General features: G+C 49.9%; 1 protein-coding gene and 1 non-coding gene across 3 annotated transcripts in view; both read left to right on the top strand.

The window, feature by feature from the left end:
- The window catches only part of Mcr (macroglobulin complement-related), a 274,884-nt gene that overhangs the window by 217,890 nt on the left and 35,234 nt on the right, over positions 1–21,760 (top strand). For both annotated transcript variants that reach the window (XM_075670201.1, XM_075670195.1), the window contains exons 10-11: positions 2,463–2,687; positions 11,584–11,832. In XM_075670201.1, coding sequence (XP_075526316.1) covers positions 2,463–2,687; positions 11,584–11,832 — 474 coding nt within the window. The remainder of the gene's footprint in view (positions 1–2,462; positions 2,688–11,583; positions 11,833–21,760) is intronic.
- On the top strand, positions 84–155 carry TRNAM-CAU (transfer RNA methionine (anticodon CAU)). The gene has a single exon. It is a non-coding gene; the product is annotated as a tRNA-Met (tRNA).

The following is a 21,760-nucleotide window of genomic DNA, read 5'->3' as shown; positions in this document are numbered from 1 at the left end:
GATCTGGCAACCGATAGCTCTGCTATTAACCGATAGTTCAACTAGGGAACATAAATGCTCAAGAAAGTGGATGGGGAAACGGAGCCACGGTAGCTCAATCGGTAGAGCATCGCACGCATAATGCGAAGACGTGGGATCGTTCCCCACCTGCGGCGAGTTGTTTTTTAAAGCGAAGCTTTCTTTGCCTCTTCATTTGACTTTCCCACTGCTGCTACTGCTGTGGGCTGCTGTGGTCTGCTGTCGCGCACACCGCGTCACGGGGTGGTTCAGCATGAGTAAGAGAGAAAAGGCCACGGGAGAAACTCGTTTTCACGCCCCCACGTCGAATGTGCTCAATGCCCTCTGGAGCTCACTGGCCGTTGCCACAATAGCCGCTTGACAGCTGTAATTACCAGCGACTCCCCTCAGAACCATTGCAGAAACTGCAGCGCTTCCCTTTCTACTAACGTGCGAGGCCAGAGGGGACGCAGGTAGAACTGGAGAGGGGAGAGGGAGAAGAGGCAGTTCCATTATAAGAGAGGAGGGAGGTGACGTGAGAAGGCAAGGAAACCCTACTACTATACGACAGCGCTTGCGGGGAAACGGGATAAGCTTAAGTTCAAGGTACGGTACAGTACGTTGCTGCTATTTCTGAAAAATAAACGCCATGCAAATTTGTCAAGCGGGCAACTTACGCTGGGCGTGCAGAAGCAGAGCCGCATTAATTAAAGCGCACCGCATGGTCCAGGAGACATCACGGAAGCGGTCGACCATCAAATCAACACTTCTGTAGTCGCCGCGTTGGCTTTGCGGCTATGGCATTGTTAGAGGTCGTGGATTTGATCCCAAACGCGGCAGCTGTATTTCGACGGGGTCGAAATAGAAAACGCACGTGCACTCTGATTTAGGAACACGTTAATGAACACCACGGTGCAAAAATTAATCCCGAGTGCGTCACTACGGCCTGCCTCATAATCCGAGTGTGGTTTTGGAACGTACAGCCCCATAATCATCCCAATTCAAGTTTGATACTTCTGCCGCAATGCGATGTGCCATGTGAGAAAATGACAACGCTCAACCCTCTCAGAAGTTATAAAATATGGCGCACAACAACGCCTCAAGCAAACACCTCTCTCTGCGTGTCCTGTGTACTACGCAAACAAACAGCAGTGGTGCACGCAAGGTAACGTTTAACATAAACTCACCACTCTCGTGTTAGCCTAAACGTTGAAGAAATTAAGCTGTAGCTGTCAAAGTCACCGCTAATTATTGTCAATCAAAGCATCCAGCACGGAAAGCTTCGCTTACATCGATTCCCACACTGTGTGGGATCTGCATATTTTTTTTCATCCGCTTTCATTTCCACTAATTTATATTTTCTTTATTTCATTTATTAAGTACAGTTTCCCCTATGTTGTCCTTGGTGTCAGTGTTTGTTGGCTTCTTACAATATATATATATACACACACACGCGGTAGGACCAACGCGCTTGTTAGACGAACGGTATGCGAAGCTTTCGTTAAACGTTTCAATTAAATGCCATGCAAACGAACACGTAATGCGTGCACATTTATTGGACGTCGAAGTACGTGCAAGTAACTTCTGTTCTCATTCTGGTCTTCCCATCGCGGAAGTTGTGTGTTATTTGCCATGCGGTAATGCGGCATGTGCTCCTTTTTGCAGCTCCGTTTTCCGATGTTAAATTAAATAGGCGAGCGCAGAAGCCGTCAGAATCGGTGACGTCACGGCGAGTTGGTGCGAGAACTTCGATACGGCGTCGCTACTCGGCCGTCTATCGCTTTTTTTTTTTTTTGCAGCTTTTCTGACTTTTTTTCATGGTATCTTCATGGTAGGAGTGCCATCTTTCTACATCTTTTCATGGTAGGAGTGCCTTTTTCGGTTTTGAAGAAGGGTGGTCTACCAATACAGCTTAATTTTTTTTCTCTTTTTAGTGTTGTTTTAACTCGTAGAGAAACTGACTTAGCAGACATGTGCCATACCCCGGGAAAGAAGGTGTAGAAAGTGTCTCTTAAAAAAAAAAACCTATATGCTTGGCAGCACATATCTATTATAATGTGAAGGGGCCGTTTGTTGTTTCATGGTGTAATCGCGCAGAAAACAGAGCCGGTCACCAGCACATCTGTAGGGGTAGGGCAGATGGCTCTATATAAGCCAATAGGTTATATACGTGCTGTACTATGTGCGAGCTATTCTGAAAGACAGCAGCAGCAAGCAGCCACCGTCAGCAAAGTCCCGGAGAATTCGCAAAAAAGCTTTCTTTCGCGAAGTATTGTGCGGAATGAAGCGCTTTGGTAACTATTGCATGGAATACCTTTCCCAGCTGCGGCTGCACTTCAGGCGAACCTTGCAGGATCATTGCGTATACGTTTGTTTTATGACTGAAACTTGTCTGCGTGACAGGTCTGAAGCTGAGTTCCTACTTTTTCTTTCTTCTTCTTCTTTTTTCTATCCGCAATGTGCAGTTCGAAGGAGTCCGGGACTTTGCGTTTTCCCTGCGTGAGCTGAGCCGTCTGGTCTCACGCCTTGACGGGATGAAGATTGTGGTCACCGCCCTGGTCGGGGAACGCTTCCTGGACCTCATCGAGACGGGCTTCTCCGAGTCCGTAGTGTTCAACTCAAGCTTGCAGCTGCACTTCTTAGGCTCGTCTCCGCAAGTGTTTCGCCCCGGAATGCCCTTCAAGGCCTACGTGAGTCATAAATGCACTTCTCCTTGTAGTCGTTGATCCCATCATTTCTTAACCGTTACAGCATGTTTGTTGAAGTCGCAAATGCTTGAAGCCTTACCAGCGGCCTTAGTAACCATAGTAACCATTATTACTATACCTAGCATCATGCATAACAGCCATAATAACCATAGTGCCACACCATAGTAACCATAGTGCTTACCTTAGTAGTCATTGAATGACGTCGCTTGTGACATGAAATGCAGTGTATCTCACGATGTTGACCGCAGAACCGCGACTCTTCTGGTGTATTCAACTTATGTGTGCGATGTCGGTTACTACTGCTACCTGAAGGTAATTCGTTTTCTTTTTCCTTTCTTTATCAACGTTTCTTTTTTTTTCAAACGAAGCTGCTAATGCGACGATGCGTAAGCGCAAACGTGCACGTACCTGAAGAACCAAACGTCGCAGCCTAGCTTTTAATATAAAGAATCTGAAGGGTGAGAAGAGTAATATGCATGGACAAAGTTATTAACGTAGGAGAGAATTAGTTGCGTTGGGAAATTGTATCAGCTTTAGTAATTGCTTGCCCTGATCCATTTTGAGGCTGTATGGGAGCGCCGCGAGTGAACCGCTGGGTGTTGTAGAAATGGAGTACACAATTTCGATAACGTACTGGCGAAATGTGAAAGTTGAAGGGCGAGTGAGGAAACCACTAAATATAAAGATTTTGCTAATCACGATGCGCTTTGCGGCTTGCCCGGGAGGCCAAAACGCCTGCCATAAGATAACTGCTAAGCGTATCGGGTTCGCAATCTGTAGGGATAGTATGTGCTTGAATAACCATGCTGGCAAGATCTCGAAGGTCGTGGAACAATTGAGTGAAGGTACTATAAATGGATAGTGTCACGAAAGCCATGAGAAGGCCTTTTTAAATAGCAAAATAATAATAAAATTGCCTGTTCAAGACAACGTGTCGATATTTCGAGATGTAACTTTGCACATGCGTATAGCTCCGTAAAGTTGTGCAGCCTCCCGCATTTTTAATCATATCGCGCGAACGTCGACCGCGCGGCATGTTAGCGCCTTATAATGGCGAGAAGGGGCGAGATCGGCGATGATGCGCGCATGTGTGCAAACCACACTCCAGCTCCAGCATCGTGTGCCACACTTTTCGCTTAAGGAGGACACAGGCTCTGCTATGGTTATCCGTGCGGCCATTACAAAAAAAGGAATTGTGTGAAACAGCACACGTGCACGACTAAGATGTATCATTTGCGATGCACTTTGCATTCTTTCTTTCGTATAAGTATTATTACTTTTGTACTACTAGTCGCACTAAAAGCTTGGCTACATAATAGGTTGTGATTTTTCAAGGTGGCTCAAGTCTGCTGACTTCTTAAACAAATGATAGTCAATACGTAGGAAACCTGGGGCTGTTTCAAAGCTGGTTATGCACAGCTAAGTAGTGTTCATTGAAGTAGGCTACTTTGCAGTGGCGGGCTTTCTGTAGGGAAGCTCGCTATTGTGAATGTCATCGTTTTGCATGCGATGGTCACTATAGTGACAGAATTGCATCTATGCATGTAACTGAATACAATAGCGGTATTTGAGGTAAGCTGAAGGGAAACTAAAGGAAAATGTTAAGTCAAGGCAGATAGAAATGCTATGCTACTATAATAACGAATTCGTGATTCGTAGTGTTGCGTTTCGCCTGCGACACGTGGTTTTGCCGGCGCGACGGCGGCGGGGCGGCGGACATTTTGGCCCGATCGTCGTCACCGCAACACTCATCGCCAGGTGTTTCCAGGCGCGTCTGCGGCGATGCGACCGCCTAGGGATTTCGTTCCAGTCATTGTGCCCGAAACAGGCGATGCCAAAGCAGGGATCTCCTTCCAGTTATTGGGCCCGAAACAGGCGATGCCAAAGCAGGGATCTCGTTCCAGTCATTGTGCCCGAAACAGGCGATGCCAAAGCAGGGACCATCTTCTCGTTACAGTCATTGTGTCCGACCGGCAGCGCCACGACAGTGTGCTGCGCAGCGCCACGACCAGGTGCTACGAGATCGTGCGCAGCGCCACGACATGGTGCTACGGCATCGCTACGACAGTGTGCGTCACCATTAGCCCATTGTACATTCACGTGCTCGTCTTTTGAGGGGTTCCTTCTTGCCCTCAACTGCGAGAGTATAAAAACAGCTGCCCCCGGACGCCAGAGAAGGGCTCCGATTTCTTCTGCTGAGTGAAGTGCTCTCCCGTCTCTTTACTTCGGTCAACCTGACCGCCAACTCTTTGCGATGTTAAAATAAACAAGTTGTTTCGTTGTTACCAGTCGACTCATGCTTTGCCGGGACCTTCGGATGCTTCGAGTTGTACCCCAGGCCGCCAGGCCAACGCTACCCTTGGGGCTTGCGACCCAGGTACAACCACGGGCGTCAGCGCCGAGTTCCCAACAGATCGTACCAGCAGTCCGGATCCAAATATCTGGTTGCCAGCGGTGAGATCGCCTACGACTTCAAACAACTGTCTGCCAGCGGCGAGATCACGACAACGGAGGCCAGCAGCAAAGAGATGCAGTTGACAGTATGCTGAGCAGCTCAACGACGATCCGGGAGCAGTGCAACGAGCCCTGTGTGACGACTGGTTGCCTGCAGCGGAACGACTGCGCGGAATTCCTGCCTGCGAGGTTTGGTGAGTGCGGGACTTTCTTCTTCTGAGCGTTGCCAGGCTTTTTGTTAGTGTCAGAAACAGAGCTGGTAATTGTGGTTGTCGTTGCTGCCGGGTTAGTTTGCGGCAAGACAATAGTAAGCAGTAGAGAAAGCAGCATTCAGAGCAGCCATGGATTTGAAGTCGTTGCGCAAACCGAAATTGTTGGAGCTTGCAAGAGAGTTGGGTCTGGATGTCTCAGACAAACTCAGAAAACCAGAACTGATAAAGGCTATTCTTGAGTTAGAGGCTGAGGATGACGAGCTGTCGGAATGCCTTGAGACTATTGAAGAGAGGGAGACTGCAAAAAGAGAAGAGCGCGAACGTAAAGAACAGAAAGAGCGAGAGCAACAAGAGAAAAAAGAAGAGCGTGACCGTCAACACGCTTTGGAAATGAAGCGTCTCGAGATAGAGATGGAACGCGCTCGTAATGGAAGTCAGGCACACGGTGCAGGAGAACGCGTATTGTTCAAAATGACTGACCTGATGCGGCCGTTTAAGCTTGGAGAGGACATTGGTTTGTTCCTGGTTAACTTTGAGCGAACGTGCGAGAAGCAGGGGTTCTCTCGGGAAACGTGGCCACAGCGCTTGCTCACTTTGTTACCCGGCGAGGCGGCCGACGTAGTCGCTCGCTTGGATAGAGAGGAAGCAGAGGATTTCGACAAAGTAAAATCGAGTCTGCTAAAAAAGTACCGGCTGTCTGCGGAAGCGTTCCGTCGGAAGTTTCGGGAAAATGAGAAAGGCAAAAGTGAGTCATATACAGAGTTTGCGTATAGGCTTATGTCGAACATGCAGGAGTGGCTCAAAGAAGAGAAAGCGTTTGGTGACCACGATAAAGTTCTGCAGTGTTTCGGGCTAGAACAGTTTTATAGTCGGTTACCGGAGAACGTGCGATACTGGGTCTTGGATAGGCCAGACGTGAGTACGGTGGCTAGAGCCGCTGAGCTAGCCGAGGAGTTTGTGACGCGTCGGGCTCGCGGAGCTAAGGACGGTCAAAAGGGTGAATTTGGCTCCAAGTCTGAGAGGCCAAGGTTCACGCCCATGAGATTTAAGGGGGACACGCGTAGTGAGGATGCGAGTGAAAGCAATCCGACCAAACGTAAAGAGACGGCAGCCGAAGCCGAACGCAGAAAGCGGTTCGAGATGAGGCGAGCGGGCGTTTGTTATACGTGCCAGAAGCCGGGTCACTTTTCGGCGCAGTGTCCGGAAACAACACCAAAAGTTGTGTTTTTTTCAATAGGCAGCACGGACGAGAACATGAAGCTTCTCGAGCCTTACATGCGAGACCTCCTCGTGAACGGGAAAGAGTGCCGAGTGCTTCGCGATTCCGCAGCTACGATGGATGTAGTTCACCCGTCTTACGTAGAACCCCATATGTTCACGGGCGAGTGCGCGTGGATCCAGCAAGCCGTGGAAGCTCATAGCGTGTGTCTGCCGGTAGCAAAAGTGCTTATTGAAGGACCTTTCGGAGCGCTTGAGACGGAGGCGGCAGTGTCATCTATGCTGCCACCCCAGTACCCGTACCTATTTTCAAACAGGTCCGATCACCTCCTGCGCGAGAAGGGGCTTTTGTTTGGTGAAGCTAGTGTTCAGGCCTTAACCAGATCGAAGGTTCGGGAGCTCGCTGCAAAGGCGGTAGTTGCGGGGCCGACGTTATCAAACAACGAAAAAGGGTCAGAGGCGCAGCAAGCTGATATTCAGAGCACGCCCGAACAGAATAAAATTGAGTCTGTAGCGTTGAAGGCGCCAGATACTGGAGAGGAAAATCCCGACGCGGGAAAGTTAGAAGAGCTATCTACTGATTTGCTCATCGCGCCTACGTCAGACGGACTTGATAGGTTGCTAAAAGTCAGCCGGACGGCTTTGATAGCCGAGCAAAAAAAGGATGGCAGCCTGGAAAACGTGCGCTGCAATGTCAAAGAAGGTATCGCCAGGAAAACTGCGCGTTTTGTGGAAAGAGGTGGAGTCCTGTACCGGAAGTATCTAGACCGCCGAGGAGTGGAGTTCGATCAGCTGGTCGTGCCTCAATGCTATCGTCAGGATCTGTTGCGCTTGTCACATGGGGGTTCGTGGTCCGGACACCTAGGAGTTAAGAAAACTAAGGACCGTCTCTTGCAAGAGTACTATTGGCCAGGGTGTTTTCGGGACGCAGACCATTTCGTGAGGACATGTGACACTTGTCAGCGGGTGGGCAAACCAGGGGACAAATCGAGGGCGCCGTTGAAATTGGTACCTATCATTACGGAGCCTTTTAGACGGCTCGTTATTGATACAGTGGGACCTCTGCCGGTAACAGCCACGGGGTACAGACACATTTTGACTGTGATCTGCCCAGCGACAAAGTTCCCTGAAGCAGTGCCGCTTAAAGAACTCAGCTCAGTTGAGATAGTTAATGCACTACTGTCCATATTTGCGCGAGTTGGTTTTCCTGCAGAAATTCAATCAGATCAGGGCACAGTGTTTACTAGCGCTTTGACGACAACTTTTCTCGAAAGGTGTGGGGTAAAGCTGCTACACAGCTCAGTGTACCACCCACAGTCGAATTCCGTTGAGAAGCTCCACTCCGTCATGAAGCGCGTGTTGAGAGCCTTGTGTTTTGAACATCAAACTGACTGGGAGCTGTGTCTGCCTGGGGTGATGTTTGCTTTAAGGACCGCGCCGCATGCGGCTACGGGGTTTTCGCCAGCTGAACTGGTGTACGGTCGCTCGCTTCGATCTCCGCTTCGCATGCTTCGAGAATCATGGGAAGGTAGGGGCGACGACCCAGTCGTGGTGGAGTACGTGCTTAAGCTCCTCGAACGCTTAAGAAGGGCACAGGAGTTGTCAGGTGAAGCAATGGCAAAGGCCCAGCAGAGGGCCAAGGTTTATTATGATCGGACAGCCAGGGCCCGTCGTTTTGAGGTTGGCGATGAGGTCATGATATTGCGCACATCGCTAAACAACAAACTAGACGTGCAGTGGGAGGGCCCAGCGCGAATTGTTCAGAAACTGTCGGACGTTAACTACGTGGTAAGTCTGCCAGGAAAGCGGAAAGCACAGCAAGTTTACCACTGTAATCTGCTCAAACCTTATAGACAAAGGGAAGCAGTGGTGTGCATGATGGTAAACGTTCCTGAAGAGCTTCCGGTCGAGCTTCCGGGACTAGGCTCAGTGACGAACAGGGAAGACACCGGTCAAGTCATTAGTGACCTTATCAGTAAAGCACCGCTGTCGCCTGAGCAGAAAACCGAACTACACCAGCTATTACAAGAGTTTCAAGGTCTGTTCTCTGAGAGGCCTGGTAGGACTTCTGTACTTACTCATGATATAGAACTTACCTCCACAGAGCCAGTACGATCCAAGGCGTATCGGGTGTCACCCCGCCAGAGCGATATTATGGAGGCTGAGGTAAAGAAAATGCTACAGCTCGGTGTTATTGAGGCAGGTGAGAGTGATTATACCTCCCCTTTGATTTTAGTTGAGGTACCGGGCAAGGAACCTCGTCCTTGCGTCGACTACCGCAGGCTTAATTCCATCACTAAGGATCAAATTTATCCGATCCCTAACATCGAGGAGCGCCTTGAGAAAGTTAGTAGCGCTCAGTTTATTTCCACCCTAGATCTTGTCAGGGGTTATTGGCAGGTTCCACTTACAGAAGAGGCTAGTAGGTATGCGGCGTTCATTTCACCAATGGGAACATTCCGTCCTAAAGTGTTGAGTTTTGGTTTGAAGAACGCGCCATACTGTTTTTCAAGTCTCATGGATAAAGTGTTGCGGGGACAGCAAGAATTCGCTTTACCGTATCTAGACGACGTAGCGATATTCTCCGCATCCTGGTCTGAGCATATGACACACTTGCGGGCAGTGCTAACCCGCCTGCGCGAAGCAGGCTTGACAGTAAAGGCTCCTAAGTGCCAGTTAGCACAGGCCGAGGTTGTCTACCTCGGTCACGTGAGTGGTCAGGGTCGTCGCCGCCCCTCTGAAATAAAAGTGGCCGCTGTGCGAGACTTTCCGCAACCGCGCACAAAGACCGATATTCGGTCGTTCTTAGGTGTCGCCGGCTACTATCAGAGGTACATCCCTAGGTACTCTGATATCGCGGCTCCCCTGACGGATGCTCTAAGAAAGACAGAGCCTCAAACAGTCGTCTGGGACGAGACAAAGGAAAGAGCTTTTAGCGCCCTAAAGAGTGCCCTAACAAGCCAGCCTGTGCTACGATCGCCAGACTATACAAAAGGGTTCATTGTTCAGTGCGATGCTAGTGAGCGAGGCATGGGCGTTGTACTGTGCCAACGGGAAAATGGAGAAGTAGAACACCCCGTCCTGTATGCTAGTCGTAAGCTGACCAGTCGTGAGCAGGCGTATAGCGCCACCGAGAAAGAGTGTGCATGTCTCGTGTGGGCCGTTCAGAAATTGTCATGCTATCTAGCCGGCTCGAGGTTTATCATTGAGACAGATCACTGCCCTCTCCAATGGCTGCAGACCATCTCTCCCAAAAATGGCCGCCTCCTGCGCTGGAGCCTCGCTTTACAACAATATTCCTTTGAGGTGCGTTACAAAAAGGGGAGTCTCAACGGTAACGCCGATGGCTTAAGTCGAAGCCCCTAACGTAGGAATCAGCCTCAAAATTGTTTGTTACTGATGTTTTTCTTCCTGAGGCAGGATTTTTTTTAACATATTGCTTTTGTTTAGTGTTTCAAAGTGATGATATGCTTTCTAGTGCAATTTTTCAATTTGTGGACGCGTTCTGAGTGATGCTAGACTACTGTAAGGAACTAGGCAGTGGTATAAAAAGGGGAAAGAGCCTGGCAGGGCTTAGTGAGGGTTGTGCCGTGCTTGCTGACTGAGCGGTTGAGTTTTCAGCGTAGTTCTAACGCTTGCCGGGAACGAGAACAAAAATGTGAACTCTCCCGAAGTCACTTTGCAGTGTCCCGTGCGAACCTGAACGAGAGAACGAGGCCTTCTCTGTGCGCTGCGCTCAAGAAACGTCAAGGGACGCCCGACTTCGGTTATGAGCATCATCGAGCGACATCCCTCCGGACAGCGGATGCAGTCCCCTGTCCATCGGGATCTCCTTTCCCCGGCGGGGCGGTCTGTTGCGTTTCGCCTGCGACACGTGGTTTTGCCGGCGCGACGGCGGCGGGGCGGCGGACATTTTGGCCCGATCGTCGTCACCGCAACACTCATCGCCAGGTGTTTCCAGGCGCGTCTGCGGCGATGCGACCGCCTAGGGATTTCGTTCCAGTCATTGTGCCCGAAACAGGCGATGCCAAAGCAGGGATCTCCTTCCAGTTATTGGGCCCGAAACAGGCGATGCCAAAGCAGGGATCTCGTTCCAGTCATTGTGCCCGAAACAGGCGATGCCAAAGCAGGGACCATCTTCTCGTTACAGTCATTGTGTCCGACCGGCAGCGCCACGACAGTGTGCTGCGCAGCGCCACGACCAGGTGCTACGAGATCGTGCGCAGCGCCACGACATGGTGCTACGGCATCGCTACGACAGTGTGCGTCACCATTAGCCCATTGTACATTCACGTGCTCGTCTTTTGAGGGGTTCCTTCTTGCCCTCAACTGCGAGAGTATAAAAACAGCTGCCCCCGGACGCCAGAGAAGGGCTCCGATTTCTTCTGCTGAGTGAAGTGCTCTCCCGTCTCTCTACTTCGGTCAACCTGACCGCCAACTCTTTGCGATGTTAAAATAAACAAGTTGTTTCGTTGTTACCAGTCGACTCATGCTTTGCCGGGACCTTCGGATGCTTCGAGTTGTACCCCAGGCCGCCAGGCCAACGCTACCCTTGGGGCTTGCGACCCAGGTACAACCACGGGCGTCAGCGCCGAGTTCCCAACAGATCGTACCAGCAGTCGGATCAAAATAGTAGCGAGAACAGATGTTTTTTTAGTGAGAAAATAACGAAAGTAGAAAATCGTTATGGTGCCACTTATATTGGACGATGTGACGTCAGCACTGGCCGATTCAGGGAGCGGCAAAGAATGAGGTCGCATGATAATTGCGTAAACCCATCTGTTTTAGCGTGGGCGGTTCAAATTGAGAAGCAGCACGACCTTCAGTGGCTATATTTTATGCGACAGAGTCATATATTGTCACTCAGAGAACGATGACAGACTTATGGAGAATAACCTAGCGCTCTGATTCGGCTTAATAGTTCCCTTTCGTGTCCCTTTGAGGAGATATTGTTTCCGCCTGCTGACCAGCCAGATGCGTAATCTCTGACGCAGGTGAGCGTGTCCTACAGCGACGGCTCTCCGCTGCCAGCCGAGTATTTCCGCAACAAGCGTGTGGAAGAGATGCTGCGCGTGACACCGTCGGTGACGTACGTGAGTGGCGGAACGGGCTCCGGTCAGCTCCCTGAGCCAGTGGCTTCCGCGGTGCCGGGCTCGCCGGGCATCTGGGAGCTATTGCTCGAGTCGACGCCCGTCCTCAGTGATCCGACAGCCATCAACGCCGTGCGGGCTATTCGCCTTGAGGTGAGAGACCACCCCTTCTTGCTTGACGCGCATACTGTGGGCTGCCGCTGTCAAAGATCAATTAAAGTTCTCTAACTCCGGAAACCGTTTCTCGAAATGTTTCTTTTGTTGCATGCCAGAGCATTTTGAACTCAAACTAGGCCCGTGTGAATACTCGAATCGTTAAAGTCGCGGTTTCGCCCGAAAGGCAAAACATTCATAGCGATAGCAAGTTATTCGATTGTCTTTTTTATCATACTGATTTATTACACGAATTAAGGCTCGCAGTTCCATCGGCAGTATAAATTACAGTAAACATTCGCTTGCTAACAAACAAGTACGATGTCACGCGCCCAAAGATACTCGGGAATAGGGTTGGCTCAATGACCGCGAGCGCCGGCAGGTGCGAGCGCGCATACTTGTCCTAAAGCGAACGTTCCGTGCTTCCTCCACGCCCTTCACTATTCGACTGATCGAAAAAAAGTCGCAGTTTCGCCCGAAAGGCAAAGTATCAATTGCGATAGCAAATTAGTGGACAGCGATGCAAAGTAAGGATAATAGTTTTATCGGCCGTATAAACTTGGAAACATAGGCACGCTAATTAAATTAACAAGCTTGGCGTCACGTGCACATAAGCAAACTAACACATATGACTCGATGACCGCGGAAACTGGCTGTCAAAACACTGGCGTGAGGAAACGCGGCAGCAGCAGCGAGCGAAGTGAGATTCGTGCTGTCTATCGCTTCAACGCAAGGTGAACGCCAACACACAGCACGCACAAAGCTACGAGCCGCCGACGCACCTAGACTCTGTCTGCGCCCAACGCAGATCGCTGTCAAGATACGGCCGCGGGCAGCCGTCGCATAAGCAGTTGCAGCCTGAGTAGAACGCCGCTGCCCCCCTCTCCCCTTCGCCGGTGCCTCGCAACGTTCTGTGCCTCGCGCACGACCGAAGGCGGGCGAGGTTGAACGCGATCGTCGGCTTCGCTCGCACGTACAGCGTAGGACGCTCGGCGACGGCGTTTTTTGTCCTTGGACTTTATACTGAACTTCACGGCGACGCCGACGGTGGAAATGCGCTTGGAGTGTCCATATGATTGCTCTCGCAATAAAAACCCTTAGCCGATGCATAAAGATGTAACGGTGGCAACAAGCACGCGTTTGGAAAGAAAAATGAAAGTTTAAAGGGGGAGCATGTACAAAGGTCGGACCCGCCGTGGTTGCTCAGTGGCTATGGTGTTGGGCTGCTGAGCACGAGGTCGCAGGATCGAATCCCGGCCACGGCGGCCGCATTTCGATGGGGGCGAAATGTGAAAACACCCGTGTACTTAGATTTAGGTGCACGTTAAATAAACCCAGGTGGTCGAAATTTCCGGAGTCCTCCACTGCGGCGTGCCTCATAATCAGAAAGTGGTTTTGGCACGTAAAACTCCATAATTTTTTTTTTCTTTTTTTACAAAGGTCGGGCCGAGCATGCCACCGGAAGGTTTGCTGATTGTACCAGAGACGTGTGTTCACGCACGCAGATTTTTATCGAGATCTGGACGACCGATATTTCGGACACGGAGGAGGCCACAAAAATGCCCATATAATCGGGCAGTTCGAAAATCGAATTTGAAGAGAAATTCTGGCAGAACCCATCGCACGATGTCTGTCGACGGTAATTCGATTAACATTGAAGCAATGTAACGACACAACGCATTGCCATCGCCGTAACGCGTCATGTCTCTCGCGCTTCATTCAGGATATGCTACGCCATCTAGCAGCGCCGCCGCCGCGATGACCGCGCGAACTCTTTTCTTTGGCCTCCGGGATTGCACTGATGGCACACTGGTGCGAGTGAGCTACGTACTACAGCCTGGCTGCTCTCTTGCGCTTTCCTATGGACACGCTGCGCAATCTAGCGGCGCCGGTGCGCGCGAACGTTGAGCATTGTTCCAATGCAGACCGCATGCCCAGTGGCACATACCTCTGCACATACCCAGTGGCCCCAGTTTACAGGAAATTGAAGAGCGGCGCATACCCAGTGCGTTCATGGCGCAACTCGCTAAAGCTTGAAAGAAGTTCGTTGAAGAGCGGTACATGCCCACTGTATGCTTTCGTGGCGCAGCTCTCTAAAGATGTCGGGCGGCTGTGCTTGAGAACCCGTGTAGCATGGCTTGGTTCTGCCTAGCCTGAGACCCCCCCATGGGCTTGAGGAGAAGACGCATTCCGCGGATAGTATACACGCAGCGGTGAACATCTCACCCAAATTTTGCAGTCGTGCGCGGAGTTCACAAGTGGGCTGCAATGTTTACCTCTCTCTAAACACCCGCTTTCAAAACAGAGTCCGATCCTCACCCATTTCGAGGTTAGCGGCGGCACAGGCCCTCAGATTCCCATAGTAAGCTGCCATTTATTTGCCAACAGTTGAGATGAAGCAACCAATGTGTTTGGATCAGTGTGCTTCTCTCTACTGTTACTGCGTGTATTAATTGACGCAGTTAACAGGCTCAAATATAGTTTGAAATCTGTGTTTAGTTTTGATAATGGCGCATTTCCGGGAGAAACCGACTCTCGTCTGCTCACGCTTGGCCAAGCCTCCCCCCCTCCCCGGCCCCTCCCCCAAGTAGAAACGAAACGCAACGCCTAACGTCCCTGAATAAAACTAAAGGGTAGCGACATTCCTCCTCGCCCGGCCTTCTCGCAGCTCGCTTTTTCTCTAGCAGCTCGCCCTCGCAGTTTGGTCGTTCGCTCGTAAGCCGCACATAGAGTTAGTTACACGAGGTGAGACGTCAAAAATTGTTGGGTGTTTGCGCATTAATTTTTACCGTATTTAAGACTTGATTATTGTGTTTGCGTGCTGTGCTTGGAGCGACGATGAAAGGCTATAAAACTGGCAGAAGCGGTCCTTTTTTTTTTTTGTGTGTGTGTAACTGCGCGCTTGTTTTGTGGCTTCGGTTTGGCTGCCTGCTTCCAATTAGAAGAAGGCTTTTGAGGCTAGTCTTGTGGACAGATCCTTTTTAGTGTCAAGTACTAGCACAAAAATCAGAATTCTTTGTCTAGCCATTAATAATGTATACGTAATGTACTTGATGTTTATATACATGCCAGGGCTTCGTTTGAGTGTTACGTCGTCCGTGGCCATGCATTGTACTCGTAGGCAAAAACACGGTCGCGGCTTGCACAGATCTACCCGCTTCTCGAGTTATTTCTATTCAATTGATCAGATTCATTATGTGGCTTTCTAAAGATACTTGCCTGGCGTGAAAGGGCTGCGATGAAGGTTTCGCCGGTACACGCCAAAGACGGTGCGCTTGCGTGTGTGCAGCACTATGTAGCGGCCGATTCAACAACTCGGATGCGTTCGCGCAGCTCGAAGTGCGTACGTGTGTACTTTTACGTGTACCCAATCGACTGCCGCGTGTCCCAGCTTGTGCATCTTCATAATTTAATCATCTTAGTACCATGATAACCGAATTCAAGGCGCGTGACATATTCGCTTGAATAACGCGAGCGGCATGTAGAAACGTGCGTGATCACGTGGAGCATCTCAGCTGTTCTAGTCGTTTCGTCATGACGCTGGCACCTCTTTATGCAGTGAAACTGGTTCTACGCTTTTATGACAAACTGTTGCCGTTACCTCTGAAGCGCAAACGTCACAGTGGAGCCTGTACTTCATTTGTAAACAAGGCGTATACAAGGACGAAAGTTACACATCGAAATGGTTTCCATCAATGGGCGCTTTCCCCTTTGCGCAGTTTCAAGTCACTGTGAGCCAACAAACTCGTGCACCACTTTATTGTGCCGAGACGGCGAGGCGGAGAAAGCCTACTCACGATAGTCAATCATTTTCACTGGTAGTGAAACAGCCTGTCCTCGCAAAATATATTTGCAGCGCTTAACAATAGAATGTAGACAAAGCTACTTACTCTCAGTACTAACACAATAACACGTGTTGCGTTTCTAGCACGGTATATGACAGAACACAGCCTACGCACTCTATAGCTCCATACACCTGTTGACGACAGTGCGATCAGTAAAACAAATCTGAACGAGCACCGAGAATAGCACCCGTGCATAAGCTTTCCCATGCCTGAGCTCCGCACCCCGTTAACAAAGAACAAAACTACGTTAGTACATTTTTTCACCTCCAGTATTCTTAAAATCAATCCTTAAAATAAAACAAAACAAAAACAGAGTTCTTCAATGACGCAGTCAGCCACGAAACTTAGCCAAAACTGCCGAAATCCTTTGCGAAAGCCTCGCCGCGGAAACTCGACGGCCAACTGGCGTGGTGGTGAGTATAGTGTACTAGATTAGTATACTATAGTGGTACTCGGGGTGAGTGCGCGGAGATTCGGAAAAGAAGAAAAAATAGAGAAAAGGGTGTGAAAAATACCATGTGACCGCGCTCAACCAATTGGGAGAGACAGACCTTCTCTCCTGCCTCCTCGCTTGCTCCTCGCAGTAGCGGCGGCGGCAAGAGCTACCTTTAGTTTTATTCAGGGACCTTAGCAACGCCGTAGGCGGAGCGCCACCACTGACGCCGCCCCGCTTTTTCAGAATAGAGGATGTGCAAGGAAAGTTGAAAAGGTAAACATTGCGTTCATAATATCTCCACACGTACTGTCTTTTTTAAAAAATAATTTCGGTAATATATTTCTCGTACGCACATACCCGTTCCATGGCATTTTTTAGAGTTCAAAGAAAGGTGGATCAGGGTGAATTAAAGGTTTTCTCTTTTATTGAAGAGGTTGAGCGAAAATAATTAGATACTCAGATGGTTGCAGAGCAAAAACTGCGGGAAGTAGCCCAATAATACTAATCGCGTTAAAATCTATTATGTCCATTTTTCACAACGCCATCACCATACGGCACATCGCTTTACAGACTTTTGTCCCGTGCTCCAATGAAATACTATGGTCGATGCCCCAGAGGCGTTTCGTGTTCATTCATCGCGCAGCCCCATGTGGGTCGCAGGGTCGTCACAATTCCACTAAGTGCATATATATATATATATGAGCCAAGTACAGCTGCGTGACTCCGGCAGTTCATGCCAGAGTCATGCAAATTGTTGTTCGAATTGTTGGGCGCAAATTGAGTTTGGAGCTTCCTGCCTACGCGCGATGAGCTATAGTTCAGCGAGCGCACAGAACGCACTCGCAGCATTTGCCGGCGCGGGTCGCGTGCGGTCTCAGAGCGGCAGTTGTACATGTGAGCGGTACGCTCCCCGCAAATGCCTGCCGCCAGCAACCACACCAGCCAGCGGCGAATTTTTGTCACAGGCACACTACTGAGGCCCTTAGGCCTAACCAGCGCCGCTTCGGCTACAGAAGTTGCAGTTTGGTGCGAAATAATACAGACCTAATTGTAGCGGCCGCTCGGCACTTGGAAAACCAACAAAAGCGACAGTTGGCGACAGTTTGACTGGCACCAGTTTCGTTCAAGGCTGTCATCTTTGCTACACCACATGCGTGGATTATGCACGAAAAATAGATCAATACACCTTATCAGAAGTTTCGATCATTTGTTCTGTGAGAAGATGGCCGTGCTGCTGGGAAGTCTGCATAATCAAGCAGCGGCAGGCATCCGAAAAAAAAAATCTTTGAGCAGTTTCAGTTTCGCCCTAAGGGCGAAGCATTGAAAGCGATAGCATTGCAAGGTTTAGCCTTGGTGTTCTAGCAATACGCGGGGGAGACATGTTGCCGCGACGCAGCACGTGAACCAAATCCTGCTGCGTAGCAGTACGTGCAGCCCTGGCAGCTGCATTGTAACCTGGCGTCTCGGAACGCTGGCCTGATGAGGTGCGCCGCCAGCGGCGTTGCAGGAGTTGCGCCTCGATGGCGCGCGAGGTGAGACGCCAAAGAAATGACCTCGGCTGAGCATGAGTGATGTTTGCGGAAGAAGGCGTTTTTTGGGTTTGTACCTGGAGTAGTATAGCTATCGCTCTAAATGTCGTTGCGCGAACCGCCGGTTGCGAGAAACAATAATAAAGCTGTCATCACGCATAAATATAATTGTAAAATACAGCTCACCGAGGTTTGTGACTATCAGAATACAGAACGAAATGGGCCCACAGATGGCGATTTATGAGTACGTCGAACTATTGAGAGCGGTTGTTTTATTGCGATAGCATTTATATGGACACTCAACGTGAATTTTCGCCTTTGGCGTCGCCTCATCGGGATGTTCGGCATACAAGTGCAATAACAGCGCTGCAGCGCGCCGTACGCAGTGGGTGCTCGTGAAAACGCGCGAGGGTGAGACGAGAGGGATGGTGGCTCGATTTCGCGCGCGCAAGGGAAAAAGGCGGAGAGGAAGCCCGCCATCTTCCATCGCGCGCAAGGCAGCAAGAGTGGGGGGGCATTCTACTCTGGCAGCGGCTGCGCAGGCGCGGTTTGAGCGCGGCGCCTTGAAAGCGATCTGCAGTGGGTACAGAGTCTAGTCGCACCCAGGGCTAATTGCTTCGTGTGCGTTGCGTTCTCGCCGCTTCGTTCGCGCTGAAGCGAGAGGAAGCACGAAGGACAATTCGCTAAAACCCCTGTAATGTAGCGAAAGCCTTTGATCTCGCCGCCGTGCTACGCGATTAGACGATAACTTCAGCGCACCTCCTGGTGTGGTCCAAGAGCAGCTAGCAGACGACGCACGCATCGTTCCCCGTTCGCAAACGGAGCGCATGCATAGATTTCACTTTATTCGCCCGTGTCCTGCACCGCGCCCGCGTCATTGCAAAATGCCGTTTCTGGCCGCTCGGCCAACTCGTCGGCGCGGCGAGTGAGGGAAACGGAAGACAACCAGGTTCATTTCTGCTTGTCCACCCAAAGGGAAAGGAGGGAAAGGCTATGATGCGGCCGCATAATAGAACATACCGCGTCGTGCGCGCACGCATTTTTAATCTTTTTCACTTGGGCCAAACCAAGGGCCGCTACAGGCAGTTGGCGCTACTTTGAGGAGATCCTGGGGCTTTACAATTCGCTCGCGCCTGCTGCCGCTCTTCACGCCAGCGTATTGGCAGAGATTGTCCGCGGTCATAGAGTGAGATGTGTTCATGTTTGCCTGTGCGCGCGTGACACCATGCTTGTTCATTTGGTTAGTAAGGGTTTGTTTAGAAGTTTATACGGCTGATAAATCTACTATCTTTACCTCGTATTGCTGTCTACTAATTTGCTATTGTAATCTATGCTGCGCTTTCCTGATGAAACTGCGACATTTTTTTGTGCAATTACTGCTGCCTTTGAACGTGCTTCCCGCTGGTGCTCTGTTGCCGCGGCCTCCCGTTCCGCGTGCCGCGCGTAGATGCGTATTCATCTCTTCTTCTAGATTCATGCAGCCTTTCACAAGTCTAGCTTTGGATTTACACGATAGACATATAAATGTTTGTGGCTAGTGTGGGGTCATTCGGCTACAGAAGCATTTGCATGTGTGGAGTGGGGTTCGTTGCACAAGGTCTCTGTGGCCCTCCTGATTTCAGAATCCTTGGCAGTTATTGAACGACGCTGAACCCGAGAGTGGAAAGGCACTTGCTTTTTACCGGTGGCGCCGGCTATGGTCGTGACATGTTATATAGAGTATGGTCAGTGCAGTGATGATGTCAATGTGGTGCTTGGTGCCACAAATTCACTTTCACGAGCATATAACCTGGAGAACTCACTTTCCACGATTGCAAGAAGGCCCTTCTATATTATGTGGGAAAACTGGAAAGCAATACTTCCCCAGCAGTAGATCACCATGCATGAACTACTGTATTGTCTGCTTTTACAAAATTTTGTGTCCTTCCTTTGTTTTTTTCTTTCGGTAGCTGTCGGCTCTATAATTACAGTACGAAGCCTGTTACTCGTGAGCGCCACAAATAATTAGTTACAACACCTTTCATGCGACCAATTCAAAATGAATTTCAAGCGCAACGTGGCTTCGAAAAAAAAAAAAAGAAATCACGTCACCGAAAGCAGAGGTGGCAGTCACATAGCATCGCCCACCATATACAAGCCATACATGAAAGTCATGCAATGACGCTATCGCCGAAAGCTTCCAAATTGGTCCTTCCAATTCTTAATTTCCTTTGGAAACTTGGTCGACTGCTGAATGGAGATTAGAGTTTTAACTGAGCTAGTTGGTTCATAGCTAAGACGAGTTTTGAACAGCTGAACTGAAAAACAAAGGTCTAAGGAAGACAGGCAAGGACCTCGCGCACTAACAACTGAATTTATTTTGCCGCTTGCGGCTGCATATACCGAGTGTCCTAAGTAACTTGAGCCAAACGTTAAATATATGCGCATGCCACGTAGCTAGACAGAACCAAGGTAATGTTGTTTGCTGTAGCTTGGAGATACTCCATTTTTTTGTTCATTCCACCTAGTTAGATAATGCAAAGACTGCATGCACACATGTAAAGTTGAGTTGAGTTGTAGGCTACTGGTGGGATTAGCATTGCAGTTGCTGCCGGCAATGGCTCCACCGTAGCGACACTTAAAATAAATAAATCACATAATCAGACACAGACCTCACAATTACAAATGGTCACTCCTCAGTTCACCATGTGGAGGCCAAATCCGTGTCCTATAGGTAATTTACCAGAAGGCGAGAGACCTCCTTCCTATACAACCGGTTCCCGCGCGGGAAGACAATGTCCTGAAGAGAACTTTGAGGATCTCCTGTGTTCTTGAGGGACCCGAATAACACCCTCCTTTTCGCGTTTTACACAGTACAGCATATTAGGTATTGTTCTATGTCACCGCACACACCACACGTTGAACATGACGGTGATAACGCCAGGCCAGTCTTATACATCCACGCAGGGGTACGAGCAGAGCCCGTGCGAATGCGGAGCAGTAAGGTGGCTTGGTTTCTTTTGAGACCCTTGATCACACATGGCTTGTGAGGTGAGCTCCACAAAGAACTGAAGTGGCACAACACCGCTTCTCTGAAGGGTCTGTTGTCTTCTTGAGGCATTCTTCTCAATGGATTCCCAGACAGCGCTCCATGGGCGAGGCTATCCGCCATGTCGTTGCCTATGACACCTATGTGTGAGGCCACGCCTTTGATATGGAGATTGTGCACCGAGCGTAGGGAGCTAAGACATCAGGCATCAGTAGGGAACCCGTGCTCTAACCTTTGAAGGGCAGATTTTGAATTTGTGAGAATGACAACAGGTTGAGGCGTACAAAACCGTAGTTTGTTTAGAGCTGCCTCAATGGCAACGCTTTCGGCCGTTGTGGACGACACGACTGCAGTGAAGCGAACAGACCAGTCATACTTCAAAGAGGGAATGTGAAAAGCAGCTGCACTAGATCCTTTGACATTGTCCACAGAGCCATCAGTAAAGACTTGAAGATGACGTGCATATTCAGTCTCAAGATGTTCCAGTACCAGCGAACGCGTTGCCGCCAGAGGAGAACTCCGCTTAGCGCGTACGTGAGGAATTGTCAACGAACAATCGAGGCTCGCGAATGACCAAGGTGGTTTCAACCTCTTAGTTCGACCTCTAGCGTCAAGACCCAGGTAACCAAGAGTATATGCATGCACACATGTAAATACTTAAGTACCATGTAGTGTGCTCCGAGAGTCATGGAGCTGTTTTTGTAAACCACAATCATGTAAATTCGTACAGTCTACGCTCGTTACAACGGACAAGCGTAAAACACTTTCGGATATAACGGACTATATTTCAGACTTCATTTGTTCTGCCTATTTTATTAATGCAACGAAGTTCGCTTTTAACGGACCGCGCTACAACGGCTGCAACGGGCGAAATTAGCGGCAATTTTTATCAAAATAGGGCGTATAAAACGGGACTTTTGCCGTGTCGACGCGGGCTGGCGGCTGACTTGCGAGGGTCTGGTGACGATCGCGGCTCAATATCTTGGACGCGAGAGAGGGAGGGAGGGAGGGAGGAAGGAAGGAAGGAAGGAAGGAAGGAAGGAAGGAAGGAAGGAAGGAAGGAAGGAAGGAAGGAAGGAAAGCGGGGCGG

The sequence above is a fragment of the Dermacentor variabilis genome, chromosome 1 (genome assembly GCF_050947875.1).
Source record: "Dermacentor variabilis isolate Ectoservices chromosome 1, ASM5094787v1, whole genome shotgun sequence".
Classification (NCBI taxonomy): Eukaryota; Metazoa; Arthropoda; class Arachnida; order Ixodida; family Ixodidae; genus Dermacentor; species Dermacentor variabilis.
Note: the sequence above shows the minus strand (reverse complement) of the source record. Positions and strands in the feature narration are given on the sequence as shown.